The sequence below is a fragment of the Enhydra lutris genome, unplaced genomic scaffold (assembly GCF_002288905.1).
Source record: "Enhydra lutris kenyoni isolate GAN:26980312 unplaced genomic scaffold, ASM228890v2 scaffoldscaffold25, whole genome shotgun sequence".
Classification (NCBI taxonomy): Eukaryota; Metazoa; Chordata; class Mammalia; order Carnivora; family Mustelidae; genus Enhydra; species Enhydra lutris.
This window is the reverse complement of record NW_019154109.1, coordinates 18386550-18405188: the sequence shown is the minus strand read 5'-3', so window position 1 is coordinate 18405188 and position 18639 is coordinate 18386550. Positions and strand designations below refer to the sequence as shown.

Genomic DNA, 18639 nt, shown 5'->3' with positions numbered 1-18639 from the left:
TAAAACATTTTTTCAAAAAGAATAATTGCTGGCTTTCAACTCTTTGATATTTGTTCTATAACAAAAATGTCTGTTACATAAAGAATCTTTGTATTTCTTTATTGTTCTGTTATTGTTTCAGTGTGATCACTGCTTGCCTCTTTATAATGATAAGCCTTTCCACCAAGGTGATCAAGTTCAAGCTTTCAATTGTAAACCTTGTCAATGCAACAACCATTCCAGAAGCTGCCACTACAATATCTCAGTGGACCCATTTCCATATGAGCACCACAGAGGAGGGGGAGGGGTCTGTGATGATTGTGAGCATAACACAACAGGTAACTAGCAAATCATAGATAACTAATAACAAAGTCTGATTTGACCTTTGGGGCCCATTGTGTTATATAATGCATGTCATTTTAAATTATCTTATTGCTACCTTAAAAAAATGTTTTGAAACTGTACCATTCGATTTCATTCATGTGGAATTTAAGAAACAAAACAAATGTGCAAAGGGAAAAAGAGAGAGAAACCAAGAAGCAGACTCTTCTTTTAATTTTTTTTTATTTTTTTATAAACATATAATGTATTATTAGCCCCAGGGGTACAGGTCTATGAGTTGCCAGGTTTACACACTTCACAGCACTCGCCATAGCACATATCATCCCCAATGTCCATAACCCCACCACCCTCTCCTGGCCCCTTTCCCCCCAGCAACCCTCAGTTTGTTTTGTGAGATTAAGAGTCTCTTATGGTTTGTCTCCCTCCCAATCCCATCTTGTTTCATTTATTCTTTTCCTATCCCTCAAACCCCCCACATTGCATCTCCACTTCCTCATATCAGGGAGATCATATGATAGTTGTCCTTCTCTGACTGACTTATTTTGAAGAAGCAGACTCTTAACTACAAACAAACTGATGGTTACCAGAGGAGAGGTTGGTGGGGGGATGGGCCAAATAGGTGATGGGGATTAGGAAGTACACTTGTGATGAGTACCCAGTGTTGTATGGAAGTGCTGAATCATTCTATTGTTCACTTGAAAAACTAATATTACACTGTATGTTAACCAACAGGAATTTAAATAAAAACTTAAAAAATAATATTGTTAGGATAGTAAAGCTTGTTCATTCAGTCTTCATAAATCCAAATAATTAGGTAGTTTTCAGAAATAGCACTCTTACCTTCAACTACATCTTTTCAGGAAATTTCTTTTTGTTTTCTGTTTTTTTCTAAAGTACAGGCTATTTGATTAAATCATGAATATATTTTGGAAAATTCAGGGATTATTTGTTTGAGTATGCATACCCTTAAATTTTTTTGTGTGACCTTGATCTTCCATTATGTCTGCATTTTCATGTAGTGATGTTTATCTTTGCTCAGATTTGGCAAGAATCCTAGTAATCTGGGAACATTCTTTTTTAAAAAAATGCTAATTAAATGCACAAGATGATTATCAAAGTCTTGTTCTAAAAGCATACAGCATTTTGACTCATCATTGAAAATTACTATTCTCTGAAGGTCTGGTGTATTAAAAGCAGAAATAGGCAGTATCTCAATTTGAAAATATAATGGCCCAAGTCTGATGGATTTGAAAATGCATGACTCTGAAGCATGAATGGATTTATTGATGACCTAAAATGTCACCAGAACTTGGCTAGGTGCTGGTAATATAAAGACAAACAAGATAATGAATTTTCCTGTCTTTGTGTGGATTATTACATAGTAGGAAAGACACACCATTAAAGGAACAGTACAAAGTTGTCTGATGAGTGCTAAGATAGGACAAGTGCAGTAGGAGTTAATCAGGTGGAATAGCGAGAAGGAGGGGAATTAGGGGCATGGTGACAAAAGGTGTCTAGTAAGAGAAACAGATGTGCAGTGGCCTAGAGGAGAAAGAAACATGGAACTCTGAAAGAACTGATGGAAAGACAAATGGAAGATTGTAAGACAAGTGCTAGAAAGGAAGGCAGGGGCCAGATCTAGAAGGCTCTATGAACCATGCTTAAGAGTTTGGCTTCTTAATAGGTTAATAGACGCCACTTAAGGGTATTTTACAAGAAAGAGATATAACAAGCTTTATGTTTTTAAAAGACACATACGGTTATAAAGTGGAGAATGGAATGGAGAGGGCCAAAAGTGGTTTGAGGTACTGTGGTAGTCCAGGTAAGAAATAATGCTTGAGTACATTTAAGGTGGTATGGAAAGAGAGAAGTGGATCCAAGAGATATGTGGAATGGGAAGTACAAGCATTTTCTGAGCAAAATGTAGGGTGTAGGTAAGGGAAAGAAATAGTCAAGACTCAATCCTAACATTCTAGTTTGAGCAACAGGGTCAATGTTGGTGCCAGCCATTGAGATAGGAAACACAAAAGGATCAAAACTTAGGGAGAAAATGGCAAGTTTTGTTTTGGAAACATTCACAGTGTTTCCAAGAGACATGGGAGAAAATCTTGTGGGCAGCTGGAAACAGTTCTGAAACTCCTCTCTTAAGAAAAACCTTATTGTGATGCCTCAGAATAAATCAGTATCATCTATATATTTTAGTGACATCTTATGCTTATCACAATTTGTAAGTGCATATTTATTCCTACAATTATTTAATTGGAACTCATCTTACTAGATTGTAAGAAAGCTCTGTGAAAGGGATACAATGTGTATTTTCTTGCTATTGTATTTCTCTGCACTTAGTACAGTGTTTGTAAATGGTAATCACACAATAAATATTCATTGAATGATGAAGAAATTTCTAGATTAGAGATAGAAATTCGGGAATCATCAGTATATGCAAATAGAGATATTCTAGAAATATTATAAATTCATTTAATTTTTAATTAGTCCATGGCCAATATCCATCAGAATGTTTTTCACTTGATTATTTCTATAGTCTTCTGATATTGAGCCAATTTTAGTAATATTTGAACAGAGTAGAGTACATAGTGTTTAAAGTGGAATTGATAGTCTTGAGTTTTATTTTAGCTTCTCTCAGTGGTCTTCTATGCTACTCGCATTTACTTTAGAACCCCCTTATAATTCAGATTTTTTTCTTATATAAAATGGCAAGAAAAAATTTCTAAATAAAAAAATCATAAACTATGGGAATTATCTCATATTTCTAATATATCTAAACATGGAATTTCTATTTAGCTATTTGAAATAAAAAATAATGCTGTAAGCAGAGAAACGTTTGCTTTTAATAATGTTAACTATAGAATAATAAATTATATTTAGAACAGTATCCTTTTTTAAAAGATTTAGTTCTTGAAAAGTATTTCTGATACTACATGCCTACTTATTTCCAACTGTATAACCATCATCTACCTCACACATAAACATTTCTCATATTTGATTTAGATTAAGTGCCTAGTCCTAGAAATAAAAAAAAAAAAAGTTTTAAATTTAAAAACAAACTCTTCCAAAATGTGTGGACCCCAACAAAGCAGAGCTTTTTGGAAGTGTGGTATTATATAACAGATGGGAGTTTAATGAAGTAAAGCACAGTTTGTAACAGGTTCATTGTTTCATATGCTCTGGATCACTAAATTGGCAGGTAGAGATGAAAGGTGCATTAAAATGGACGTCCCGAAAATTATAGAATTCCCTCATAGGAATACAGTCTTTAATTTTGAATTATGCGGCTGATTTTAATGAATTGGGAGTCATAATGCATAACCTTTCTCTGATGCAGGAAGGAACTGTGAGTTATGTAAGGATTACTTTTTCCGACAAGTTGGAGCAGATCCTTCTGCCGTGGATGTTTGCAAACCCTGTGATTGTGATAAAATGGGCACCAGGAACAGTGGCTTCCTTTGTGATAAGGTGAGTTTTCAGTATTGAAGGTGAAGAATTGCTCGCTTTCAGAAACTAATTTGGGAGATATTCTACCAGTGAAATTGAGGTCTGTATTTATCAAGAAGTCTTAAGTTTGTGTGTTTGCTTTTCTAAGAGACAGCTGCTTTAGAAATGATCCGGTGCAACTTTGAATATGGAATATAAGGCTATTGGGCGCCTGGGTGGTTCAGTGGGTTAAGCCTCTGCCTTCAGTTAAGGTCAAGATCTCAGGGTCCTGGAATGGAGCCCCACATCAGGCTCTCTGCTCAGCGGGGAGCCTGCTTCCCCCCACACCCTCGCCTGCTTTTCTGCCTACTTGTGCGCACTCTCTCTCTCTGTCAAATAAATAAAATCTTAAAAAAAAAAAGGAAATATAAGGCTATGTATGTAGGTGGTCCTTTGCATATAAGAAAGGCTCATTTTATTTTTAATTTTAAAGTTGTCAAAAATATTGAGAGGGAGGTGATTCCAAGTAAACTAGGAAGTGAACTCTGCATGTGTCTTGGTATTATTGGTGAATTAATATTAATAAAAGTTATTAAAAAAGAATGGTTTCCCTCCTAAGTTCCATAGAAGATAGGATAACGAAGGTCACTTACACATAGATCCAAATGGAAATTGTGATAGCCCCACTTCTAAATTTCTTATTCCAAACTTCTCTCTTAACAATACAATGGGTTTTTATAATTTTATACTTTTTAAAACATTATTACGAATATTGAAGTTTGACCTACATGAACACAGATTCTAAATGACCTGGGGCTGTATAGCATAGCCTACCTCAAGCCAGAAAAAGCAGCTTTGTATTTAAATGTGGTATCAGCTGGAGCTTTTTACTTGTTCCGATAATACTAACATATAACAATATATAAAGGGCAAATTTACTTTAAAGAATCAATTCAATGATTGTATTAATTTTTAATAATTACATATTCCCTTGTAAATAATTGAAAATGCACTGGCTAGGAATGTAAGCTCACAATCTAGTTAAAGAAAAATAAATTAAGTTAAAGCATGAAGATACTAAGTTCAAGGCGAATTATATTGGTTTTATAACTTTCAGCATACATTAAAAACTGCTCTAACATTAAACAAAAGCCAAATATAAAGTAGGCCAAAATAAAGATTTGAAAAACTTCAGAGGGCCTATAGTGTGTTAATAAAAGAATAGTATGTCTTATTAGAAAGCTGGGTAGTAGAAAAATCATTAACAAAGACAATTTCTAAAAAAAAAAAAATTTTAAAGACAAAGACAATTTCTACGTGATACAAGGGAATTTTATACCATTTGGTACTGGCTTAGGAAAGATTAAAGTCTCAAATTAATAATCTGAATTTCCACTTCAGGAAATAGGAAAAGAAGAATGAAATAATCTCTAAGCAAACAGAATAAATGATATCATAAAGCTAATCAAAACAATGAATTTTGGAACACTGAAAAAAATAAAATTAAGTTAAAAATAAAATAAAATTTAAACAGAAAATAAGGAAAATCAATGAAAAGAATGGATCTTTGGAAAGATAACTAAAATTTACAAGCTTCTTCCAGGACTGACAAAAAAGAGAAAACCCAGATTACTAGTAACAGAAATGAAATAAGAAGTATCGCTACACACCTTGCATACATTACAGTATAATAAGGAAATAACTACCAACACTTCTACACACATACATTTTACTACTTTGGTGAAATGGAGCACTTTTTCAAAAAGTATAAATTACCTCCTCACCCATTATGAGATCAATAATTTGAATAACCCTACAACTATTAAGAAATTTAATTCATAATTTAAAATTTACAAAAAAATTATTTCACTATAAAATTCTACCAAAAATTTAGAGTAATTAACATGAGGTCTGTATCTATTAGAGCAAAATCAAAGATGGGGAGTGACTTCTTAACTCATTTCATGAAAGTATGTATTATCCTGATATCAAAACCAGACAAAGTAACATACAAGTTATATTTTGCAAAGTAATATACAAGTTATTATAGAAAATGCCTATCATAATCCCAAAAAGATCTTTCTGTAGATAATAGATAATAAGACACTAAAATTTATATGGAAATATTATAAGATACTATATTTTAGAAAGAGTGTTTCATAAATATTATACAGTTTTTAAATGTTTTTATTGTATTTGTATATTAAAGATATAACATTTGCATATAAGTTTCAGTGTAGCTAAAATAACCTTAAACAGGAGAATAAAATGGGAGGAATCATTCTACCCAATTGCAAGGCTTATTATATAGTTATGTTAATCAAGATTGTGTGGTGTTGGGGAAGGATAGACAAATAAATCAATGTACTAGAATAGAGAAATCAGATAAAATCCCACATAAATATGACCAACCAATTTTTGATGAAGGTACAAAAGTAATTCAGTGGAGGAAAGATAGTCTTTCAACAAGTGACCCTCTAACACTGCATATTCACAGAAATTAACACTAAATGAATTAAAGATTAAAAAGTAAAATGTAAACAAATACAACTTTTAAGGTATAACAAAAGAGAAAATTGGGGGGACATAAGGACTTTTTAGAGTCCTTAGACATGACACTAAATATATAATCCATAAAAGAAAAATACTGATATGCTAGACCTCATTAACATTAAGATTTTTGCTCTCAAAAGAATCTCTTAAGAAAATGAAAAGGCAATAAAGAGGGGGCAGTATTAGACACAAGAAATGACAGACCATTATGATCCAAAGAAGTAAGTATAAGTCAAAATATATTTTAAAAGAATCTGTGATCTTTACAGTCTTGAAGCATGTTTTCTTTATTTAAATATTTGCTGAATTTTTATGTTTTAAATCAATTTTTTTGTTTTGTGATCATAACATTTATATGCCAAAATGACAGTCAATTTTGTATATATTGGGTATAAAGCTCAACCAATAGGCAAAGAATAGAAGACAGAATGGCTATAATATGAAGCAAAACTAATATAAAATTGAATTTCTGTACATGGATGGATAGATATAAATTTGAAGATGATGAATTAAAAAGGAGAAATAGAAGAGACTTAACATGCATTATTGTCTCTATCTTTAAAGTAGAAAGTCAGTAGGTGTTATTAAGTATGTTATTTAGTTTTCTAAAAAATAACCAGTGGAGAGCTAAAAATAATACATCCCTACTTCAGTGAAAAACTGGGTACTTTCTCCCTAAGATTAGGAAAAAGAAAACAGTGTCCCCTATTATCACTTCTATTCAACATTGTACTGCCAGTTCTAACCAGGAAAATTAGGCAAGAAAATGAAATATAAGTCATCCAGATTGAAAAGAAAGAAATGAAATTACCTCTGTTTGTATATAACATAATCTTGTAGGCAAAAAAATTCCAAGGAATTAATTAAAAAGCTATCAGGACCAATAAACAGCAAGGTTCTGCAAGGTTGCAGAATATAAGATCAATATACAAAAATCAGTGGTATATCAGTGCATTTGCAATGAACAATCTTGGAATTAAGCACACAACTTTATTTAAATAGCATCAAGAGAATGAAATACTTAGGAATATATTTAATAAAAGAAGTCTAAAACATTCTAAAGAATACAAAATATTGTTCAAAGAATTTAAAGACATAAGTAAATGGAAAGACATACATGTTCATATGTTGGAACCTTAGTATTTTAATGCTCTACAAAATGATCTACAGATTCAACGCAACCCTCTTAAAGCCTACCTGGCTTCTTTGCCAACATTTATAAGGACATTCAAGGCACTTAAAAATGGACAAAACAATCTCAAAAAAGAAAAGAGTTGGAAGACTCACACTTTCCAATTTCAAAATTTACTATAACGTCACAGTGATCAAGACAGTGTAATGTGGTTTAAGGAGGTAGATGGATAGATAAATGATAGAAAGATCGATCAATCACTAGGATAGTGTTGAGAGTCTAGAAATAAATCCTCACTTTTACATTCAGCTGACTTTTGACAAGGGTGTCAATGAAGAAAGAAAAGTCTTTTCAACATAGGATATTGGGAAAATTTCATATCCATATGCAAAAGAATGAAGTTAGATTACTATTTCACACCATCACAACACAGTCTTGTGTTTTTCAAAATATTAAATGTAGAGTTACCATATGACCCAGTACTTTGTCTCCTAGGTATATACCCAAACAAAATGAAAATATATATCCTTACATAATCTTGTTCAAACATTCATTGCTACGTTATTCATAATAATCAAATGTAGAAATAATCCATATGTCCATTAGCTGATAAATGGATAAATGTGGTATACACACTCAATGAGATATATTCCGTGCTAAGAAGAAAAACAACACGGACATTTATTACAACATGTACTTTGATCTCAGGAGTGGGATTAAGGACAGGAGGAAAAAAAGCTCTTTAAGAGATACTTCCATATAATATTTTCCATGTACAAAAATCTACTTTAAAAATGAATAAAAGGAAAAACATACCTTAAAATGTTAACAAATTTTCTTTGTTTTGAAAACATTTTTCCTTTTTACTTTTTTCTCTCCCTAATTTGCTTTGTTGGTAATTTTTATAGTCAGACAGAAATAAAGGGAATTTTCATTGAATATGCTATGTAGACAGAGAGGAATATTTAAGAATCTGGGAGAAGACACATTGATAGAATGGTTTTGTGAATTTAAAACCACCACACTATCTCTAAACCACATTCATATTTACCTTGATTTTATTATTTTCTTATGTTCTAAGTACAGACACAAAGAATATGGATTATTATTAGGTATGGAAATATAGTGTCAAATACATCTTGGCTAAATAATCTAATAAAAGATTTCTTAAAAATGTGAGTTTTTTATCATTTTCAATGGGATAGCAGAACACACACTAAAAAAGTTGTCAACAATGTCAGAATTATAAACTGAAAAATTGAATTCAAGGACATTTTAAAAATTCATGCAATTGCAATCCTTAATAATATTAGGGAGCATACAAGGAAATTAGGCAGTAGTTCAAGTCTCATTTTGTTATAATAACTTAGGAATCAAGCCAGCCCCAAATGGCCTGAGTGACGGTGTCGTGCGCTCTGTGTTCTGGAAGGGAACTTTCCCTTTGGCAGTTGTCATTTGAAACTCAATCCAATCTCATAAGATATGGCATGTTTGCCTTATTCTTCCATAAGAAATGTTATAATTCTTCCTCATGTGAGTGCCAAGATCTTGAGAATGGCATGAAGTAATGCTCTGAGTCACTAAACTAAAAATACAGATGCCAAAGTCAAGACACATAGAACATTTAAAGCGTAATAATAGTATTAATATTAATAGGAGAGGGGAAAATGGAAAAGAGTCATTGCTATTATTGTGAAGTCCTTAATATAGAGTCCTTGGATCCCTGGGCTACCATGGATAAGTTTTAGGCCATCCATATATAACTTTAAATTTATGTAGTAATGTATCTGTGTATTTGTTTGTTTATGTTTCTCTGAGGAAGAGTTTTCAGTACCTTCATCAGACCTAAAAGCTGTATGTGAGTTAAAAAAAGATGAAAATTCACTATGCTGGGGAAAAGTAGGTCCATTTATCTTAAAACCAGCCTTGGCTATTAGCACAGATACTTATAATGCAAGTTTCCCAGGATGTAACTGAACTTCCTTCTTGTTTCTTTTGAAGTCAGTGCCTGAGTTACTTGACATCTTTTCTGAATTAGAAATTGACTGTTCTTTTTTTTCCTCATCTACTATGACTTAAGTTTAGAAGAACTAGATAGAGCCTCATACCCAGACGATGCTTAAAAAAATAAAATAAAATAAAAATAATAAAAAAATAAAAGCATTCTGAGGTATTAGAAAAGAGTCTATGAACTCATTCTTAATGTACATATATATAGAGAGAGCCCAGTCTGCTCCTTATTCAAGGTGGGAGCAAATTGGCTCTAATCTACCCTTTCTCTGCCCCTGCCCTTTATGTGTTCTTGGATCTAAGAAACCATGAGTTAAGCTGTAACAGTTGAGACATGGGAGATCACCCAGAGTGGTGCTTCTCAAACTTCTCATGTGTCTGTCAATATCTCAGATGTCTTTTAAGAAGGCGGATTCTAATTCAGGAAGTCTGGATTGAGGACCAAGAATATGCATTTGTAGAAGTCCCCATATGTTGCCATTGTGGCTGATCTATGGAACACTCTTTAATAACCAAGTTGCTAAAACACTTTCAAAGATGTATACACAAAAGAAGCGGGATGTAGGTGTGTCAGAGAGAAAGGGGGTAAACATGAATGTGTTCTTATGCATAAGTGTATACAGTTGGACAGGAATGGACTTACTCTGTTCTGTCTTCTGAATCCTATCTTAAAAGCAAATGGTTTTCTAGGTTTTCCATACAACCAAGCTTCTGTTAAATTATAGTCGAACTGTACTCTGAGCTGTGTCCTCAGAATTAGAATCTAAACTAAGTGATTAAAAAAAAAAATGGGGGAAAAAAAAAAAACCAGTAAGGAAATCTGAAAGTTGGCTGAAAACTGAAAATATAGTTGTAATTATATAAAAAGAAAGAAGAATGGTTGATTGTAATGCTCACTAAGGCATCAGTAGACTGCTGCAATAGAGCCAGAACAGAGAGAGATGATTAAGAGACATTAAAAAATAGATTAATAAGGCAGGAGACTAGGGGTTGGAATGAATTAAATGAAATGGAAAGGCATCAATGAAGGAAGTATTTCTGGGTCCGACCCAAAGAAGATGGAATCATGAGGAATAGGACCCTACTCACGAAAATTGATTGTTCTGCCAAAGGGATAATTTTCAAGGAAACACATTTAAAAAATGGAGCAGAATACACTTTCTCTACATAATGTACCATTTCCTGCAGTTCATCAGTGCTTTCTCATCTGCTCAGAACTAGGTATTTGTCATCAATTACCACAATATGTCCAAAAGTCACTGTGTGAATTTTCCAGAAATATATTACCTTATATTTTGTGTTACCCACATATTAAGGTGTAAAAATAGAAATAATGCACACATTTCTTCAGTCTGTGAAAAGTGTGACCCTGAATAGTATGATGTATGGATATTGGCTATAAACATTAGGATAGTGAAGGATATGAAAGATGGGAAGTTTATCTAGAACTTGAAGAAAGACTTGAAAACTTGGACAAATTTGTGGTCTCTCATTCAGAGACTTAAGGAGAGATGAGTAATAATATTTCTCTTGCCACTGGAAAGCTGAGTTTTAATTGGCTAATCTGAGAATGTAGAGGGCTAGATGCCAAGGATAAGAACAAAAGTACTAGGGTATAAATGGAAAAACAGGGGGAACATGGATCTGATCAATAATAAATGCTCGTACAAACTTGCTGGAGGTAAAATGGATGGAGCTATAACTGAGGTGAGGTTCCCACCCTCAGGCTACTTTGAGTTACATGGGTTTGAACACACCTAGCATCTCCTTGGGAATTCTCTTCTCCCAAGGGTTACGGTATAAAACGTGACCAAATAATACCCCAGGGCTAGATCAACAGTGAAAACAGAATTGGCAGGGATGCTGAATATTGATTTAACAAGTGTAGGATAATAGGATACAAGGTCCATTGCTTTACTACTTGATAGTAGTTAGGATAAACTAACAGATATAACAAATTGATCCCCAAATTGCTAGTGGTCCAACCAATATAGGAGTTTATTTCCTGTTCACAGAACTTCTCCAAGTTCCCGGCTGGTTGGTGGCTCTCCTCCAGAAGACAGTTCAGGGACATAGCCAAATTCTATTGTCTGGCTCTGCCTTCCTCTAGAAAAGGAAAAGGCAATGTGGAGAAATAACTTTCACCTCCTGAAGGTCTTTGTCCAAAAAAGGCATACATCGCTTCTGTTATCACTCTGTTTTTGAGAGCTAGTTACATGCCTACAGTAGTTTTGTGGAAGGGTACAAAAATATTGCCCCCAGCTAGGGAGCCACTTCCTAAATACAACTGTGTACTATGAAAGAGGAGAAAGGGTCTTGATGAAGAGCCAGCCATCTCTGCTCAGTGTCTATATGACAGAAGGTAGCCCGAGAATAAGAAGGATGTTCTCTTCTACATATAGAACACAGTAACTTCTGTTTAATAGAAACCCCGAGAATATAGTACCTCATCAGAACCTTGGGGTTATCAGACCATTAATATTGGAGGCAGGGCCTGCCTGGGGGTAAACTCTGTTTAGCGGCAGAGGTCCCAGTGGAAGCTGGTGTGCTAAAACTGTGTTGGCACATGTCAGCAAAAAAGGACTAGATATGGGTGGGAGGAGAACAGCTTGCATGCAAGGTGAAAGATAAAGGTATGGTAAGTTTGTTTTAAAAAGACAGTCACTACATCACTGGTGCTGTGTGTGTGTGTGTGTGTGTGTGTGTGTGTGTGTGTGTGTGTGTATGATACTGATTTATTCAGAACAGATTATAGGTAGCCTCCCTTCTCCTGCCAGACTAATGTGCTGATCATTTCCAGAGTCAGATGCACTCCCAGCATCAAGGGTGAACCAGTGGCAAGGACCCTAGTTCCTCAGCATCATGCAGGACTGGGGAATATTTAAGCTCCTGGAGAGCTGAAGGACTGGTCTCCACCTTGATCTACCTGCATGAAGTTTTGGTGCTATGTAGGAGAGGGCCACACTTTGAAATGTGTAAAACAGATTGTCAGGTAGTTGACATATTGCTTAAAATGCAAAACTAATCTGTAAAATCTCATAGGTTCCTTTTGTTATACATTTGGCATGTGTGAAGGATTATGTGAAGCACTTTTAGTCAATTTATTCAGTCCTTACCAAAGTTAGTGAAGGAGTTATTAATTTATCCCTTGTGGAGTTACAGATACAGAGGCTCAGAGAGATTAGGTAACTCCTTCAAGATTACACAAGTAATAATGGGATAGAATAGAAATTCAAAACTCATGTTATTTGTCTCCAAAACTCAGCTTGAGGTTAGAGATGCTGGATCTTACTAAAATACCTGTTCCCAGCACTGGCCCAGAAGAGGAACACACAGCTGATTGCTCCTCTGGGTATTTACACACATTATCTAAAAGTACGATGGAAACACATCCATTTGTTTCAGGATCATTATTCCAAATCCTACCAATTTAATACTAACAATTAAAAAATTCCAAATATTTAGGAAATAAAAATGTGTACATAATTGGCAAATTAATTTCTTGGAACCAATGTAATTCTCAAATGGAGATTTTGGTGATACTGAAGAGGTAATATAGTTCCCTAGGCTTGGTTTATACCAAAGATTCAGCTTATTATCTTACACATAAACTAATTTGAATATTGTGTAGAGGTATTTCCTTTTAGACCCGATTTATTTAGTTTCTTTATCATTTTACATAGACATCTTCTTCTCAGTATATTTGAGATTTACTTTTTCACCGGTTCAACAAACTAATATAATAGTAAGCAGCCATTCTACTGTGTAAATTCATAGCAACTTTGATCACTTTTACCAAAATAAAGACACAAATGATCATTAAACTAGTTAACTTTCCTAACAGCATATTTCTATATACCATTAACGATAGATATAGAAAATTTATTTACTCATGTTGTAAATACTTTTTAAATGCTTCTGAGATATTTTACTTTGATAAAGTCAAAATACCATCTTGTTAATAACTACTATATTAATTTTACAGCAGAATACAATAAGACTGTACTGTATGGTTGTGACATTCAGATGACATTTATGAAATATTCTAATTTAATATGGTGGCATATACTGCCTGCATCATTCACAAGTTATAGCTTCTAATCTCTGAGCGAAAGAGACCTAAAACCAAAGAAAAAAAAAAAGAATGATACAATATGAAATTATACCCCTTTGAGAACTAGAAGGACTATAATTATAGTATTTCCTCTTAAAACCATTCAAGTATGTAACATTGCTAGGAACAACAGTGTGTGGGGAACCTCTGTCCACTCTCCGTCTTGAACACTCAAATGTATTCCATTCCTACTGTGACTTTGAGCGTGCTTCAATATTTTACCTTTTTGCACTACTCCTTAGAGATCATGGTGGCGAAATTTGGAAAGCAGTGTCTCAGAAATGCCTTTTGGAGGGGAGAGGAAGCTATAAAAATATACCAACCTGACAAATGATAGACATTGTAGAATGGAAAAGAAATCACATCTTGGTTTTATACCAAGGTAGAAACCTTTTTTCTCAAATGAGTATTTTCGATGGCTGAGCAAGATGCTACACAGCAGGATCACAAAATGCTTAAATGGAAACAAGTACTATCATTGTGCATTATTCACCTGGCATTCTCTAATTCGTGATATTTATATGTGGCAGAAACCACTGCAGATTCATTTATTTATTTCTGAAGTGGAATGAGTATCTTACAAAAGTAGCCTGTTATATTAATGTGGACATTTCTTAAGGGAGTCAGAAGCTTAAGGAAAGAAGTATATGTATTAGAAATATGTAGTAGATTTTAGGGTCCACATCTTAGAGCTGAGCTAGTTCCTGGCCAGGAGAATATACTGTATAAAGATCAATTGATAGTTAGATGATGGATGGATGGATGGATGGATGGATGGTTGGTTGGATGGTTGGGTAGATAGATGTATTTTTCCTTAAAAGCACAAGAAATGCTGCAAATGATTAGACGTTTCATAAATGCTTTTTAAAAAAATGCTAAAATAAATCTATTGTCAGAATTTACATTCAGATTATTAGTAGTACAAATACTTCAATATTGACTCAGTTCGGCAAGATGATGTTTCTTTGATGCTCAGTGATCCCTGTCAATAATTTAATGAGATGCATAACTAAGAAGAAAAAAGAGTAAGACTGAGTCCCAAGGACCACTTGAGTTAGTGCGGTGATAGAACAGGTAGCAAGTACTTCAAGCACTAGTTCTTAAATCTTAGTGTTCATAAGAATCTCTAGTGTAACTTTTTAAAAATGAAGATTCCTGGGCTCAACCTTCAGGGACTTTTAATTCTATAGGTTTGAGTTATTTGGTTGTGGATAATCAAAGAACTCAACTTTGGAATACACTGAACATGTGTTGTAGATTTGTGTATTCCAAAATTTTCAGTATATAAAAGTGGTATTGCTTGATTAAGATGAATATTTTGAAAACTATGAATATATAGTTTTTTTTTTATTTGAATGAAGAAGAATTTGGGGCAGGTAGTCTATAAGAATCTATTAGAGTCATAACTAATTCTCTACCAAAATTGAGTAGAAATTGTGATTTTAATGACTCTTGTTATATTTGACAGTATCTCCTAAACACATTTCAGTTATGTAACCACTGACTTTAATTAATGTCCTTAATCAGTAAACATATATCTTAGGCATGCTATGATGTACCAGGCACAATGCTAGTCAAGATGTATATAATACTAAGTAGGAGAAACGGAAACTAATGAATTAAATTTCTCTTCCCTGAAATGTCTTGTTTACTATTGTTATTTTAAGAGAAACTTTGTAAAGATTTTTTTTCATTGCCAATGATAAACACATCTTGACTTCAGATTTTCTGTTTTTAGTTGTGTATTGTATTAACCATCAATTGTGCCCATCCACTCTCAATAGTTTCTCCTAAGTGTGGGGGCTTGCCAAGGAAGTGTTCCCTGGTTAGTCTGTTTTGAGAGATCATGGAAACTGGATTACTCCAGACTTTAGTTCCCACTGCAGATCTCTTGTAATCACTATTGTTGGGTCAATGAAACCCCTTTCAGATTTGGTTGCCCATTCTCAAATCGGTACAGTACACCTTGGGTTCTCTAGTTTTTAGGTCCTTCAAAAGTCAGGTGCTCTGTGACTTCTGTCTGCTTTTGTTCCCACAGATAATGATATCATGCAGGTCTTTGTGACTATTGACGGTTTCTTCCCACTTGTTACATTTTGGGGGTTTCTGTGGATAGCTGGTCACCTAGTTTTTTTTTTAAATAAATATTATTAATGGCTTTTTATTTTTTCGTTTTTAGTTTTGCTATTTAGTTCTGTCAGTATGTTAGGATTTGGAAAGACTTAAGGACTCTGTGGCCATATAATTATTACCCCTGATTCCTCTGGGGTCTCTTTCAAATTTCACTGCCTAATTTAAACATATAAAGCACATGGAAAAAATGCAAACCCAAGCAAGTTCCTGTTGTTTGCCTTCTTATGTGATGGCTCCCTTTTCTCCTCTCTTTTTAACCTACTTTATCCATCAAAGCCTATCCCTCCCTCCACTTTTCACCTACCCACCACAATGCCCAACTGCACTAACTCAGCTTTTCCTGTACTTATCCAAACTCAGTTCTTTATGGGTAATTTTAGTCTCATGAAACTGAAAAAGAGGCCCTAAAGACAAGTGGGAATGAATGGCAAAATGACTCTTCATCAGGTAAGCAGCCAGGCATCAATGTGAAGCTGACTACTTTCTCAGCCAGAAGATTGATAATGGGAAAGGAAAAATAAGCAAATGAAGTGCAGAGTAAGTTGATGTAAGGGGGAAAGAGAGACTGAAAAGTCAGCTGGACAGAAATTGGACAAACAGTAGTGAGAATGAACAAACTCAAAGTTAGTTTCTTGAAAAGATTAGTAAAATTGATAAACTCATCAATAAAAAAAGAGAGAAAATGCAAATTGCTAAAATCAGAAATTGTAAAAAAAAAAAAAGGGGGGGACATTACAGCATATTCTATAAGCACCTTGATATCATGAATAACTCTTTCCTAATTTGACATCTAAGTGAAAGGGACAAGTTAACATGAAACTATTACAAGAAGAAATAGAACATTCATATAAACCTAGGAAGAAATAGAAAATCTAAATACTTCATACAAATTAAAGACATTGAATTTGTAATAAAAATTCAAATATCAGAATTCTCTTTCAAGAAGGAAAACTTCAGGCCTGCATGACTTCACTGGTGAATTCTTTCATAATGTAAAGGAATAAATCCTATCAGTTCTACATAACCTTTTAGAAAACTAGGAGAAGTATATACTTGCCATGTCATCTTGTGAGGCCCTCATCCCATAACCTGACAGACCATTTAAAAACAAGTCTATTAGGAACAAAACAAGGATGTTCTCTCTTATGACTTCGAATCAGAGTTCTAACAGTAGTCAGATGTAGTGCAAAATGAAAAAAGGAAAAGGCAAACATAGCTACAAAACAAATCCTTGTGCAACATTTCCAGCCAGATTGCTGCCATCCAGCCCTACCTTCGGAAACTCTGGGGCCATCCCTGAGGTAGCATTATGTTATGAGTGATTAGAAAGGCATGTTGAAGCCACCTCATGGAATTTGGACTTTCTTAGGTAAGCAACAGAGAACTATAGAATTCCATGAGCACAGAAGTAACATAGTGGTTGATGTCCTAGAGTGGAGGAGGCAATGGACGTGGTCCACCCCACTGGAGAAGAGTAATATATCAGAAGCATTGTGTAGAATTGCTAGTACCTCGTGATAATAAAAAGAAAAATGACTTTGATTTTAATTATTTTTTACAGAATGTATGTCCTCTTATTTTCAGAATCCACTTCACCTAAAAATGCCACAGGAGTATTACCAGAATTACAGTAGATGAAAATTTGATAGTTTATTAAATAGATTAGGGGAAAGGAAGAGATACATAGGAATCATTCTATATGTACTTGTTGGGTACTGATGACAATTCTGAGGGAAGAAGTGATGGGAACTGGGAGGTATTTCTCTTGTAACGTGACCTTGTGCAACTTACAAGATGCATACTGTGTTGTATAGTTATATATGAGCAAATGTTTGTTGAATAACTATGTGAATGCATGAGTTCCCCAACAGGGAAAATACAAGTTAATGAGTTTCTATAAAAGAAAAGTCTAGTTTCTACAAAAGAAAAGACTGCTCTGAAGAGCATATTCAATGCTTAAAAGATGTCTTTTTTTGTCCTCATTTGTATTTCCTTTCTATTCAAACAATATCCTCTAAATCCACTTTAATTTTCAGGGCAGACTTCCTGTTCTTAAACGTTTGAGTTTGCTTTTCAAATTTTTACTCTGCTTGGCAACATCAGCATTATCTCATTGGCTTTTGGTGAGTTCAATGAGAATATGTAAACTATAGCATATTAGATTTTTTTTTTTTTTTTTACTGCCGGTCAGATGAGTACATAGGAAGACATATATTTCTGCTGTTTTAGAAGTGTTGTTTTAGATTTCTTAAAATATGTGTATTACAGAGAACCTCTGCTATATATTGATTGTGCTCACCTAATTTATTAATTTTGAAACCATACTTTGTATTTTCCTTAAACACAAAATAAATCATATAGGAGTTATCCAGTGCCTTGAATTCACCTTGATGGAGTTTTATCTCTTAATGGAAAGGAGAGCTGAGAAAGCTAATACAATTATTGCAGAATCTTACTCTTTTCGACTGTCACAAATATCTCTCTCAAATTCATTGTTTGAATTGTCACACAATGGACTTTGTGTATCTACCATTTCTACATAGCCCGGTACAGCAGGCTTTTGCAGTGTGGTCCAAAATGGAGAGGTCCTGAGTGTGGTCATGAGGCAATGTATAGCAGCCATTAGCAAACATCAGTGCTCTTCAGAGAAGTTCACAAAATGGTAGTAACCAGAATGCTTGCCTGATTCTCCTCACAGGCATAGGCCATTACCCTGACTTCCTGCTGCTATCATTAGATTTATAACTTATCACAAGCAGAGTGAATTTAGCACATTGGCCATGAGTGTGGATTTAGGAGTTAGGCCACTTACTGCCTATCTATCTAAGGTTTGGTTTCTTCTGTAAAATGAAGTCCATGCCTTTCACAAATGGTAAAATGACTGTTCTGTGCTTCCATTATAATGGGGTTTGGGGAGTACATGAGAAAGACCAACATCAGTCAG

The 18639-nt window shown here is 34.1% G+C and overlaps 1 protein-coding gene across 1 annotated transcript in view; it reads left to right on the top strand.

The window, feature by feature from the left end:
• Nucleotides 1-18639, top strand: part of LOC111151119 (usherin) — a 680307-nt gene that overhangs the window by 100932 nt on the left and 560736 nt on the right. The window contains exons 9-10 of the mRNA XM_022508904.1: nt 122-317; nt 3665-3795. Of these exons, the coding sequence (XP_022364612.1) occupies nt 122-317; nt 3665-3795 (327 nt within the window). The remainder of the gene's footprint in view (nt 1-121; nt 318-3664; nt 3796-18639) is intronic.